This window comes from Muntiacus reevesi, chromosome 3 (assembly GCF_963930625.1).
Source record: "Muntiacus reevesi chromosome 3, mMunRee1.1, whole genome shotgun sequence".
Classification (NCBI taxonomy): Eukaryota; Metazoa; Chordata; class Mammalia; order Artiodactyla; family Cervidae; genus Muntiacus; species Muntiacus reevesi.
This window is the reverse complement of record NC_089251.1, coordinates 44,790,611-44,803,069: the sequence shown is the minus strand read 5'-3', so window position 1 is coordinate 44,803,069 and position 12,459 is coordinate 44,790,611. Positions and strand designations below refer to the sequence as shown.

The 12,459-nt window shown below is 33.7% G+C and overlaps 1 protein-coding gene across 3 annotated transcripts in view; it reads right to left on the bottom strand.

Annotated features, from left to right (window-relative positions):
- The window catches only part of USP34 (ubiquitin specific peptidase 34), a 225,087-nt gene that overhangs the window by 77,729 nt on the left and 134,899 nt on the right, over positions 1 to 12,459 (bottom strand). For all 3 annotated transcript variants that reach the window (XR_010662332.1, XM_065929087.1, XM_065929088.1), the window contains exons 28-33: positions 8,785 to 8,885; positions 8,364 to 8,573; positions 4,101 to 4,226; positions 2,959 to 3,081; positions 2,755 to 2,838; positions 2,154 to 2,240 (exon numbers count right to left, since the gene is read on the bottom strand). Coding sequence is in view for 2 of the 3 variants with exons in the window: in XM_065929087.1 (XP_065785159.1) it covers positions 2,154 to 2,240; positions 2,755 to 2,838; positions 2,959 to 3,081; positions 4,101 to 4,226; positions 8,364 to 8,573; positions 8,785 to 8,885 (731 nt within the window). In the remaining variant the exon portion in view is untranslated. The remainder of the gene's footprint in view (positions 1 to 2,153; positions 2,241 to 2,754; positions 2,839 to 2,958; positions 3,082 to 4,100; positions 4,227 to 8,363; positions 8,574 to 8,784; positions 8,886 to 12,459) is intronic.

The following is a 12,459-nucleotide window of genomic DNA, read 5'->3' as shown; positions in this document are numbered from 1 at the left end:
TTTTAGACTCTGTGGGAGAAGGCAAGGGTGGGATGTTCTGAGAGAATAGCACTGAAACAAGTATACTATACCAAGGGTGAAACAGATCACCAGCCCAGGTTGGATGCATGAGACAAGTGCTCAGGGCTGGTGCACTGGGAAGACCCAGAGGGATGGGATGGGGGAGGGGGGGGGATCGGGATGGGGAACACATGTAAATCCATGGCTGATTCATGTCAATGTATGGCAAAAACTACTACAATAAAGTAATTAGCCTCCAACTAATAAAAATAAATGGGGGGGTGGGGGGGAAAGCAATGGAACTGATAGCCCAAAAATAAACCCTCATCTGTATGATTAAATGATTTTTGATAAGGATGCCATGAACATTCACTGTGGCAAAAGGAGTCTTTTCAAGGAAAGATGCTGGAAAACCTGTATCTCCACATGCAAAAGAACAAAGTTGAATCTTTACCTAACACCATATACACCAATTAACTCAAAGTGAATCAAGGATCTAAGACCAAAGAATAAGACCTAAAAAACAATAAAATTCTTGAAAGAAAACACAAAACCAAAGGGTCATGACATTGTATTTAGCAATGATGTCTTGGAGAGTATACCAAAAACTCAAGTAACAAAAGAAAAAACAGAAAAAATTGGACTTCACGAAAATTTAGTTTGTGAATTGTAAGACTATTCACAGTATTCTTTAATATATTGAGAGATACATTATAAATAGTGGATCTCAGTCAATCTGAAAGCAATCTATGTATTAGGCAAACTAGCACCTCAAGCGTTGCCAAGCTACAGTGTGTGCCATATGGTAGTAAATTTTTCTTAATACTTCATAAAAGTATCCGTAATTTTAAAAGGCAAAACAGAGAAAATCTTTAGCACATGATTATCTGTAAACTTTATTCAAAGCAAACACAGAACAGTTTTTAAGCAAAAGTCCTATGAACAACACATAACTACTCATTAAAAATTTTAAATTCTCTCACTTTGCCTGAGAAAAGGCACCTTATAATTCTGAAAGAGTAGTGAGAAAACAAAAACACAATAATAAAACACAACAAAAGACATTTGAGCTTTAAAAGTCAAAAAAACAACAATTACTATTGCAGAGGTATCTAAGAAGGAAAATATCTGTAGCAAAATACGTAAAATAAAAATGGCAAAGTATTGTTGGTAAGATTAATAAAATCTTTTTTTTTTGTGGGTTTTGTCATACATTGATATGAATCAGCCCTAGAGTTACACGTAACAAAATCTTAACAGATAGCAATACATGTCTTAAAAAGTGTATTTTCTTTAATATACTGGATGCAGCAGCATTCAATAGTAAATCAAGAACATCTGACTCCTAGACTCTAAAATAATTCTATAAAACAAGTACTAAGAAATTAATTTTTGAATGCAATGTTTCATAATGCTATTCTGCTTTGCTGGAGGTCAGGAAATGAGCATACTTTCCATTTCATACAAAACTGGATTATGCAGTTTGGTCCATCATTATGAATTTTAAAATATTCCACAAGTAAGCAATTTTATTTTCCTAATATTATAGGACAGTGCTTCTTCACGTTAACAGCAATAAGTACTATTTCCTAAAGCTTCCATTTTGTTAAAGATCAATAATTTTGTAAAATACTATTTAAAAAATACTGCATCAATGTCCAATTGCTATAAAAATTTCTAAAGGCTTACTCTCAAATTCTGTACCTATTTCATTGCAGACCAGTTACAAATGGTCTGGAAATACATTTGGAGTACTGCTGCTTAAAGGAAAAAAATGATCAAAACAAAGAAAAAAAATATTTTCAAAAAACTAAAGACAAACCAAGTTTCTTAAAAAGCATCCCAAATTTTAAAGACTATATAAACATTAATATATAACTTACCAAGTTAATGAAAAAATGTTCATGAATTATAGTTCAGAACCATTAATATTAGCACTTAAAATTTATACAGAGTTGACACTGAGAACTCTTACTCACAATTAGCTCACCAGATTCCTTGTTTTTCCTTAAATTTATTTATACTGTATACCACACTCCTTTACTACAATAAAGTTTGCAGCAAAAGTTACACTTGCAAGTGGCTCATGGATTTGGCTTATGGAAGTGGCAATCAGCTACTGTAACTGGTTCAAAGTGTGAATTTTCACTTACCACAGTCCAGGATTCCTGCTCTTTTGGCTCTAGAATTCCAGAATTAAAAATTTCTAACAACTGTTGAAGTCCTCCAGCAGCAACAAACTGTAAGCAATTGCGAGAGTATAGTAAGAGGAAAGCAGCTATATAATGCAGTAAAATCTGCTTTTTGATTCAGTGACTGGATGTGTGTATACATCCAGTGTGTGTAAGTAAAATACTACATATCTTTCATTTAGGAAATTATTCTTTGGTTTAAATAACAAATATAACTTGTATACAATAAAGTAACAACAGCCAGCTAATTTTCAAGAAATTTTTGAAAAGATTCTTACAAAAATCTATATACATATCTTTGTATTCCATTAACCATTTAATTTCAGGCACTGAGATGTCCTAACACAGTATTCTAATGAAGGAAAAAAATAAGTGCTAAAAACAGAAGCACCAGGGCCTTAAATAATCTCAGTTTAATTAATGTGATTAAAGTAATATATAATTTAAAAATCATGCTTTACTTAAATGGTACGTTACTTTAAAACAATAATTAAGGTACCTACTTTTGGTACATGAGATCAATTATTTTTACCAAGACACTGCAAAACATGTATAATCAAACCTTGCAACTCCAGGAATTTTTACTGTTTTCCACTTGATCCTCACTTGAATCATCTGAATCTGGATAAAGATCACTATAACTTCCCTGTGGGAATGGCAAAAATAAATAAGGAAGGGTGGCAGGAGGATTAAAAGATAATGTACTCTGGAATTTTGCTCTAGAGAGAAAACAAACATTTGATGATAATAATGGAAATGCAATCACCGTTGACTCTCTCCTTATTCTTCGGTTAGGTTTTCCCAGTGCTTCAATAATTTCCAGGGCATATAACAGCTTGTGAGCACTTTTAATTTTGAGCAGTTCTTTCCAATTAAGTCCATCATTACTCTTAAATTAAGAAAGAAAAATACAGGTTTCTCAAATGTATGTAATAGCAGCATAGGAAAAAAATATATGTTATCCTCCAAAATAGTTGAGGTAATTTACCATCTTCTGAATGAAAAACGCACAGCTTAATTGAATGTGTCAACTTTTAAGGATACAGTAGTACAGTGTGTATTTAATATTTATGTGACACCTACCCATTTAAAAAGTCATATGCAAATACACAAACTTTAAAATATTATTTTTTACTCTCAATTTATAAGTGCTATTCACACTTAATGTGCACCCTGGAGTTATTCACAGAGCTACAAATGAGTCATCAACTCCCATTTTCTGGACCCAACTTCTTCACTTTTAAGGCATTCAAAATACAGTCTTGAAAAATCACCTAACAACATCCCAAATCATAGATAACCATTAGTATAACATTAGCACATTGTCTTTCAGTTAGTTCAAGAGGTGTTCTGTTGGTACTCCACTAAGTAACCCCTTATTATATATATAACTTTTAAAAATAATCTTTAATTTTAACAGACATCTTTACAAAGATATATTAATACTTAATATACATGTGAGGTCATGCCTCTGGAAATATTAATGTATATTAAATTTCTTTGCCTCCCTTTTTCGCTATTTCTACCAGTGCCATGTATAAGCAGCCAAAACAAGCACTGATACAAATATCATTAAACCATATGTATTTTCTCTAAACGTTATTCTTTGTTGTCAAAAACAAAGCAATATTCAGAACATACAGTAATACGAAAAAACACTAATATAAAGGCAAATTTACTATTTACAGAGATAATTTTAGAGACCATCCTTGCCTTGTACTAAGCCCATATTACTCAAGCTCACTAATAATTAAATATATGAACATTAAAATGAAGTGGCACTTTTTAGCCTATTAAATGGGCAAAATTTTACTGAGGTTACAGGCTAATAACCAATCTCATATATTACCAGTAGAAATGTAAACCAGTATCATCCTCCAGAGAAGTAAAAATATTTTGTGAATTTACCTGTTCATCTGAGATATTCTGGAATGCCATCAACATGTTAGGACATGTAGGAAGAAGCATCAGTAGCTCCCATACACGCCTGGAAAGGTTTTCTGCGTGAAGATGAAGTTCTTCACATCTTAAGCTCTACAAAAATAAGAACAACTGCTTATCAAAACAGATCAGTTTTTGTTAAATCTAAACTTAATTTCAATCTGCATCGAATCACTATCAAGTTTTACAATATATTAAAATCTTACTTTAAACTGAGAATAAACCATTTGTTACACAGTAAAGTTAGTTATGTCAAAGCAGTGGTTTTTCAACTTGCTACTGAACACTTTTCTAGGAAAAAGTGACCTGCAACTCTGGCCACTTTCCTCAGAAAAACTTTTCAAACAGAAGTGAAAATGTTTTATGAAGTCATCCAAGTAAATTTCAATCAGACTATAACCTATCTCCTCTTTGCAGGTCACTATTCCAAGAATGATAAAAAGCTGGTTAATATCTAATTTGGGGAAAGAGTACACCTGTTTCTCTTATTTTCCTAATCCATACCTTATATTTCAATCGCAGACAAGCAGAGATAAAAGAAAAGCAAACACTTTTAAAAACCTACTTTTTTCCATTATCACTTGTTAAATTTGAATTCTCTAAGGTACTGAGATAACAGTAAGCTAAACACTATTACAGAAAGTATTAAGAAAAAAAAGAGTCGGACACAACTCAGCAACTGAACAAAAACAACAATGTAAGAAATAGGCAAGTTTTGGGGGGTTTTTTGTGTTTTGTTTTTTAATTAAAGAACAACCCTAGGAGGTAAACAAACAATGAAAGCTAAAATGTACAGTTCTGGAATTTTCCAGAGTATGAGTTTGTACTCATTAGTCTACTATTAGCTGCTGTCACATAATGATTTTGAGATATTCACCTAGCCTAACACACACCAAAGGAATACCCTTTCACATCTACAAAAAATAATTCAGTTCCTTCTGTATAATGGTATAAAGTTAATGCACTTTGAAGGTAAGAGAATTTTAGAGATGGAATTTCAAGGTAAACTTTGCTTTACAAAGACCTAATGAAAAAAGGAAGAAACCCAAGTTAATACTGTTAGTTTAGTTGAAGGCAAGGCACTGACAGTTCTTCAGTAATTTAGAATTCATTCCTTTTAAACACCCAGTTTGAAAAAGAAAAGGAAGGGGAGAGGGAGGGAAACAAGGAAGGGACTAAACTCTGCAACACATGATCTAGAGGGGGAAAAAAAATCCCCAAGTGTACATGACTATGATCTACATTGTGATAAGGCCACACAATGTCATACATAGTAAAAATCCATTGTTTTTGGTAATCCTCTTCAAAACTGAACCAATCTAGTGCAACAAAGAAGCCCCACACCATCAACTGCATACTGGTCACAATGTTCAATAACTTATCTGTCCAAAAGTGAATGCTTTCTCTCTGGTTTAGGCCTCACATCGTCAATTACAACGGGCTACTAACTGGTCGCCTACCTCTGGTTTTCTCTTAACATAATCTTCCAAACTAACATCTAAACTTTGTGACTTTTTGTTGCTTTAAAAGCTTCCATGATAATAACAATCCATTTTAATATAAATAAAAACCTCTTAAGGTCTTTTGTAGTATGGGTTACAATCTGTCTTTCTGTCCTTATATTTGAATTACATTATAATCATGCTTCCAGTTTTTCAAATTTTTGTGTCCTCCTTATGTTATGCTCCCATAACAAACTTCATAGATTACTAGCACCCCTCTCAAAAAAGCAGGAAGTTCTTATAATCATCTTTTACTTTTAAACTAGCCATACAACACTGACAGGACGCAAAAGGTCATTAAATATGGCATAAAATTTAAAGGTAAGAAAATGGAGGTTTATGGACATCTATTATTATCAAGATTATTTTGCTCGAATAAAAAGGGGATTTCTTGGGAATTTAAGAGTGTGCCACCACAAGAGAAACCATATTATGGGAAACAGATGACTCAATTTGATAATTCATGAGCAAATACATCCTGGAATAGTACAAAGAAGCCACTTAACATTCTCAGGAAAGAACTCTGTTAGCCTAACATAGAAAAGTCATAAAGGCACCACTATTTTATCTGCCAATCTCAAAATGATGATTCTTCCAAGATGGTCCCCTGAAATAGAATGGTGGCAGTGAAAATAAATTAAGAGGACAACAGGTCAAAACATCAGGTGTGGCAGACAGGATCAGGAGGAGGGATAGACTCGGGTTCAGGAAGAAGAGAAGAAATGGAGTCCAGGTTTCTGACTTGAGGAACTGGGTGGATTCCATTTCAATGAAGGAGAACGGATGCCTGTGGGACATTAAGTGCAAGTGTTAAGTAAGCAACTGAATGTTTAAGTTTGGAACTCAGAGAACAGGTTTGGTCTGGAGAAGTGAGTTTGAGAGTTATCACTAAAAAGATAGTATTTAAAGTCAAATTTTTTAAATTATTTATTTTTAATTGAAGGATAATTGCTTTACAGTATTGTCTTGGTTTCTATCCAAATAAAGTCAATTCTTCCTCCATGTACTATTTCCATGCTAGTACATGAGGTTCCTTCTTGTTTTTCTATCCCTGTCAAACAAACCTATTACCTTTAAGGAAAATTAAGATATATGTCTCTCCCTCTGCTTAAAATACTTCAATGGTGGACTTCCCTGGTGGGCCAAGGATTAACAATCCTCCTGCCAATGCAAGGGACATGGGTTCCATCCCTGGTCCGGGAAGATTCCACATGCCTCAGGGCAACTAAGCCTGTGTATCAAACTACTGAAGCCCAAGGGCCCTAGAGCCCAAGCTGCACAAAAAGAGAAGTCACTGAAATGAGAAGCCCATGCACTGTAACTAGGGACCAGCCCAGCTGCTTGCTGCAACTAGAGAAAGCCCATGCTCACCAACAAAGACTCTAAATAAATAAATATAGATAATTAATAAAATTTGAAAACAAAACACCATTCCAATGCTGTCCATTTTCAGTGAACTGGAAACAGCTTGCAATGGCCAGCTTGGCTGTTTACCATTTCATTTCATTTCCCTCATTTCACTCTGCCACTACCCTCCTTACTCTACTTACTAGCTCCCAAACAATTCCCAGACCTGCCTAACTCCTTCTTATTATCAAGGACTTCAGGAATCAGTCTACTCTATCCAAGTTATTCCATTCTCTTCATTGAGTAGCCTCCTTTTCATCTTCAAAGCTGAGGTTTATACAGAGAAACCTCAGAGAAACCTTTTCCCTCAGAGAAACCTTCCTTGATAAAACATTAATAATATATAAATGTTGTTGTTCAGCTGCTCAGTCGTGTCAGACTTTTTGCGACCCCGTGGGCTGCAGCACACCAGGCTTCCCCGTGCTCCACAATCTTCCAGAGTCTGCCAAAACTCATGTCCATTGAGGCAGTGATGTCATCCAACCAACTCATCCTCAGTTGCCCCTTCTCCTCCTGCGGTCAATCTTTCCCAGCATCAGGGTCTTTTCCAATCAGTCAGCTCTTCACATCAGGTGGCCAAAGTACCGGAGCTTCAACATCAGTCCTTCCAATGAATATTCAGGGTTCATTTCCTTTAGATTTGACTGGTTGATCTCCTTGCTGTCTGAGGGATTCTCAAGACTCTTCTCCAGCACCACAGTTCGAAAGCAGGAAGTCTTCAGTGCTCAGCTTTCTTTATGGTCCAACTCTCACATCCATACATGACCACTGGAAAAACTGTAACTTTGACTATATGAACCTTTGTTGGCAAAGTGATGTCTCTGCTTTTAATTTTTTTTTTTTTTTAGATTTTTTATTTTTATTTTTTATTTTTCAGTGGGTTTTGTCATACATTGAAATGAATCAGCCACAGAGTTAGTCTCTGCTTTTTAATGTGCTAACTAGTTTGTCATAGCTTTTCTTCCAAGGAGCAAGCCATCTTTTAATTTCATGGGTCTTTGTCTATCACCAGTCTCTTAATATCAAGTCATGGCAACTATGTCTACCTAAAACTGCTTATCTGTTAGTTTACTTGAAACTGTTAGGCATGGCAATTATCCATCTTCCCCACTGGATTCAATAAAGGCTGAAACTGTGTCTATTTTTATCCTTATATAATAGTATTTAAAACAGCATGCCTGGGATATTAGGCACTTAAATACATAATGAATCAATAAATGGATTCCTTGGTTTTATTGATATTTAAGAGATTACTGAGAAAATTATTTTCCACTCAACAAAGACAAAACAAGACTTTGTGAAAATAAAATGATATAGTCACCTCACTATCTTCGACTGCCATTTTTCCTGAGGGTGGTTTAAATGATGCAAGCATCTCTAATAAATCAAAAAGAGTAGTTAAATGAGGTTCTTGTAAGAGCAAAAGCATTGGAATGTTGTCCTTTTGAGGGGGTGGTAGGCAAGATGCTGGCAGCTGAACACCTTCCCCTTTCCGTTCTCTCCGTGGTGCACCCAAAGATACGAATACCATCTATAAAAACAGGAGCAACAGGGGAGGGGGCGGAAATCAACATATAGTTAGACATGTAAGTTTTTGGTTTAATAAATCTGTGATGTAGAAAATAACTCCCCTTACAATTTTAACAAAAGCAGTTAAGAACTGATTTTGTACCATACTTCAACTAAACAACTACTGACTGTAGTCAAAAGATGACTAAAACTCAAACCACATTTATGTTTACCTGCATATCCTTAAAACCAAGCTCATGAAGTGCTTTTTCATCATAATCTGTTGTTAATTCATGTCCAGAAGAAATCATCCTGACAGGTCCCATAAGGCCTCCTTAAAAATAGCAGAAAATGAAAGTCAACTTTTTGTAAGAGTTAATTTATCTGCCAACATGAATACATGGTTATAGCAATTAATTCCACTGGACATTAAGTTTAAATATAATTCTCCAGCAAAGTGGAAATGGCGCTAAGCATGCTTCTTGCATAATTTGCTTGTCCGAGGTTAGCCTTAGGCAGTTAGAAATTCTAAGAAAATCCTCCTTTAGCACCAGTCTAATTAGATAAATTTCTGCTTGCTTAATAATATGAAAAATTTACAATTAAAAAAAAAAACACTACAGAGCTCTCTGAGAACCTACAGCATCTTCCCTCAGCAATACGTGAGACTCAGATTCATTAATGCTTTAGTTCACAAGTAATCAACATGTATTTAAAATGATCCAGTTCTCTCTTCACGATTATTACCCATCAAAACAACATAAAATAGAAAATAGGACAGTATAAAGTTCTGGCATGAAATGAAAAAAGATGAGCTATAACATTCTACATTACAGTAAATTCAATGACCTCAATAGATTGAGGCAATTCATTTCTAGAATGCGTAAGTCCTCTTTGCTGCCTACATCTTCATTTCCCACCATCATCCGTACCAAGATATGCTTTAGTTGCCCAAGCATGTTCTTTCTTTAAAGCACTGGTATGTTCCCATCTCAGGTCTAAGATGCTCCACCCCAGAAATTCATATGGATTATTTCCATAATTCAAGTTTTTCACCAAATGTGAGCTGTAAAAGGCCTTCATCCTAAATCTAAAGAGCTGCATCTCACTCTTAACCCCTTACTCTGCTTTATCACTCTTCATAGCACTTATTAGTATCTGATATGATATTAAAGTTGTCTCTCATTAAAAAAAAAAACAGTTCCACAAGCACGTATGTATTCCCAACATTAGAACAGCAGGTATTCAAATTACTGTTTAATCCATGAGAGAAATTTAAAGAAAACGCTTGATAGAAGAAAATTAAGTAAAATGATGAAATAGCTGATGAATAAACTTAAGTATTGTTAAATTTTATTAACTTAATGTAGGAAGATTCCATTGGATATGCACAAAAACAACTACTTTCAGTAATGAGTGAAGCAGGACTACTGCTTTCCATAAAGACATACAACATTTTAAAAACACATTTTCCTTCCACTCAAGAAAATTCTATCAGAAAATATTTCTGGTGAGGAAAATGGGTTCCTCTAGTAAGATCCATTTCAACTATTTTCCTTAAGTATAACTGCTGTGCAGCAAAATTGCTAACTGTTGTGAAGCTAAATCTATGATTCTTACCCTTCTTGCCATTTCTAAACCTAGAAACGTTGGTCCTCCCAGTGGTTTGATGAATATTCAACCCTGTATCTTCTGAATATTCCTGTAGTTTATTGGGTGTGTGCACACACACGTGTGTGTAAAAAAAGACTTTAAATTCATCATGATTATTAGAAAGAAACAGGGTTTTTCTTTCTGCCTAAAGACTATTTCTTTGTTACCTATTGTGATTTACTTCACAACTCTTCAAGAGATCATAATGTTGTAGTTTTTAAATGTATATTAGCTAATATTAAAATTCATCTATTATCTTTTTAACCTCTCAGAACTTATAATAGATATTGTTTTGTTTCTTCACAGTTTACTATTCGGAGTAGTTTCATCCTATTTAAAATAAAACTTCATTCAGATTTTGGTAAAATATATTAAGAAAGAAATTAATTTGGCATCTCTACTATATTTTGTACACACAAATGCTAGGTATAACCACTTATTCAGGTGTTCATTCATATATCTCGCAAAGTATTATTTTCATATATTACACAAACACAGTAATGAAGAGTACCCACGAAGGACTTTCCTAGCAGTCTAGTGGCTAGCATCCAGTGCTTTCACTACTGTGGCCCTGGGTTCAATTTCTGTTTGGGGAGATTCCACAAGCCACATGACCAAAAAAAAAAAAAAAAAAAAAAGCCACATGATAAAAAAAAAACAAACAAAAAAAAAAAAACAAAAAAAAACCCAACACCCTAAATAATGTTTTAAAAAATTGTTACAAAGTATCTGATACCTCTCACTTCCTATTCATCATTATATTACCTGCAAATTATCACTGAGTTCCTTCTTCTGATACTGTTTTATCTAAATCAGTTATTTAGCAGAAAGTTAATCCTCAAAAAAAACCTGAGCTACTACATGGAACAGAAATTCTATACTAAACCTTCAATACTTTGGTAGATTTTTATTAAATTTCTATGTTATTGAGATAATCTAATACAATCTGTAACGATCCTTTTACAACAGTTGATAAAATATCCTTAGTTGTGTTGGATTTGTAAGACAATATAGAGTTGACTTGCTTCCTGTTTCCTTCTAAATACCCTAAGCATGCATGACTTTGCTCCAAAATACAACTAAGATGGCTAGTACTTTATTTAGGATTCAGGTTTCTACCTGATATGTGAGTTAGGCTTATACATTGTGTACTCCCTTTAATTATAATTGGTAAATTGGTTTTTAGAGTTAACTGAGCAGCTTTCTATCTTCTACTACTTTTGAGAGAATTTTTAACCTAATTGCTTATTCCTTAACAGTTCTGAAAAAAGTTGCTATCTTTTAAAAATTCAATATCTTAATGCAACGAATTGGAAACAACAAACAGGGAAGGAACAAGAAAAGGAAATCTTAAAAATTCTTAGGTTATGATGCTATGTTAAACAACACTCATCTACTTTTTAGCCTCGAACTGCAATGAAGTAAATTTTTACAATTCTACAACTATCTGACAGAGAAAAAAAGGAATAGATAATATAGGTTTGCAAGCTGGCGATCAAATGAGCTTACAGTAACCATCAAGATCTGAAAAAGATAAATCCTAAAGCAGACACAAAATTATAATCTATAATCTTATTTACACTGATTTGGCAGAGGAACAAGATCAACACCTGACAAAGAAGGAAAAGAGAAGAGTGAAGTAAGAGGTAGAAAGAGAACGAAAAGAACAAGAAAAGGGAAAGGAAAAAATGAAAAGAACAGCACCTCAGTGATCTATGAGGCACTAACACTGCTAAATTTCATCAGAGGTCCAGAAATTATGGTGAGACTAAGGGGGAAATTTTTCTTAAAAACATATAATTGCTAATCTTTTTTCAAATTTGATAAATGCTACAAATACGCAGGCCTAAGAAGCTGAACTAAATCCAAACTACATAAACACAACAAGGCACATTAATAATCATACTGCTGAAAATCAATGTTAAAGAAACATATTTAAAACCAAGCACAGTTAGAAAGACATACTGTATATAAAAGATAAAAGTTAAGAAAAATGAGAGACTTTCAGTTACAAATTCTGCAAGCCAAATAATAATTGGAAATTTTTCACAAAGTTCTGAAAAGAAATAATTTCTTTACCTAGAAATCTATATCCAGTGAAAATTTTTTTCAAAAATGAAGGCAAAACAAACTTTTTATTCAAACAATAAAAGCTTGAGAAAATTCATCACTAGATCTGCAATATAAACATTTTTAAGCGAAATTTATTAGAAAAAAGATAAATGGAAATTTCTCAATCTACACAAAAGGAATGA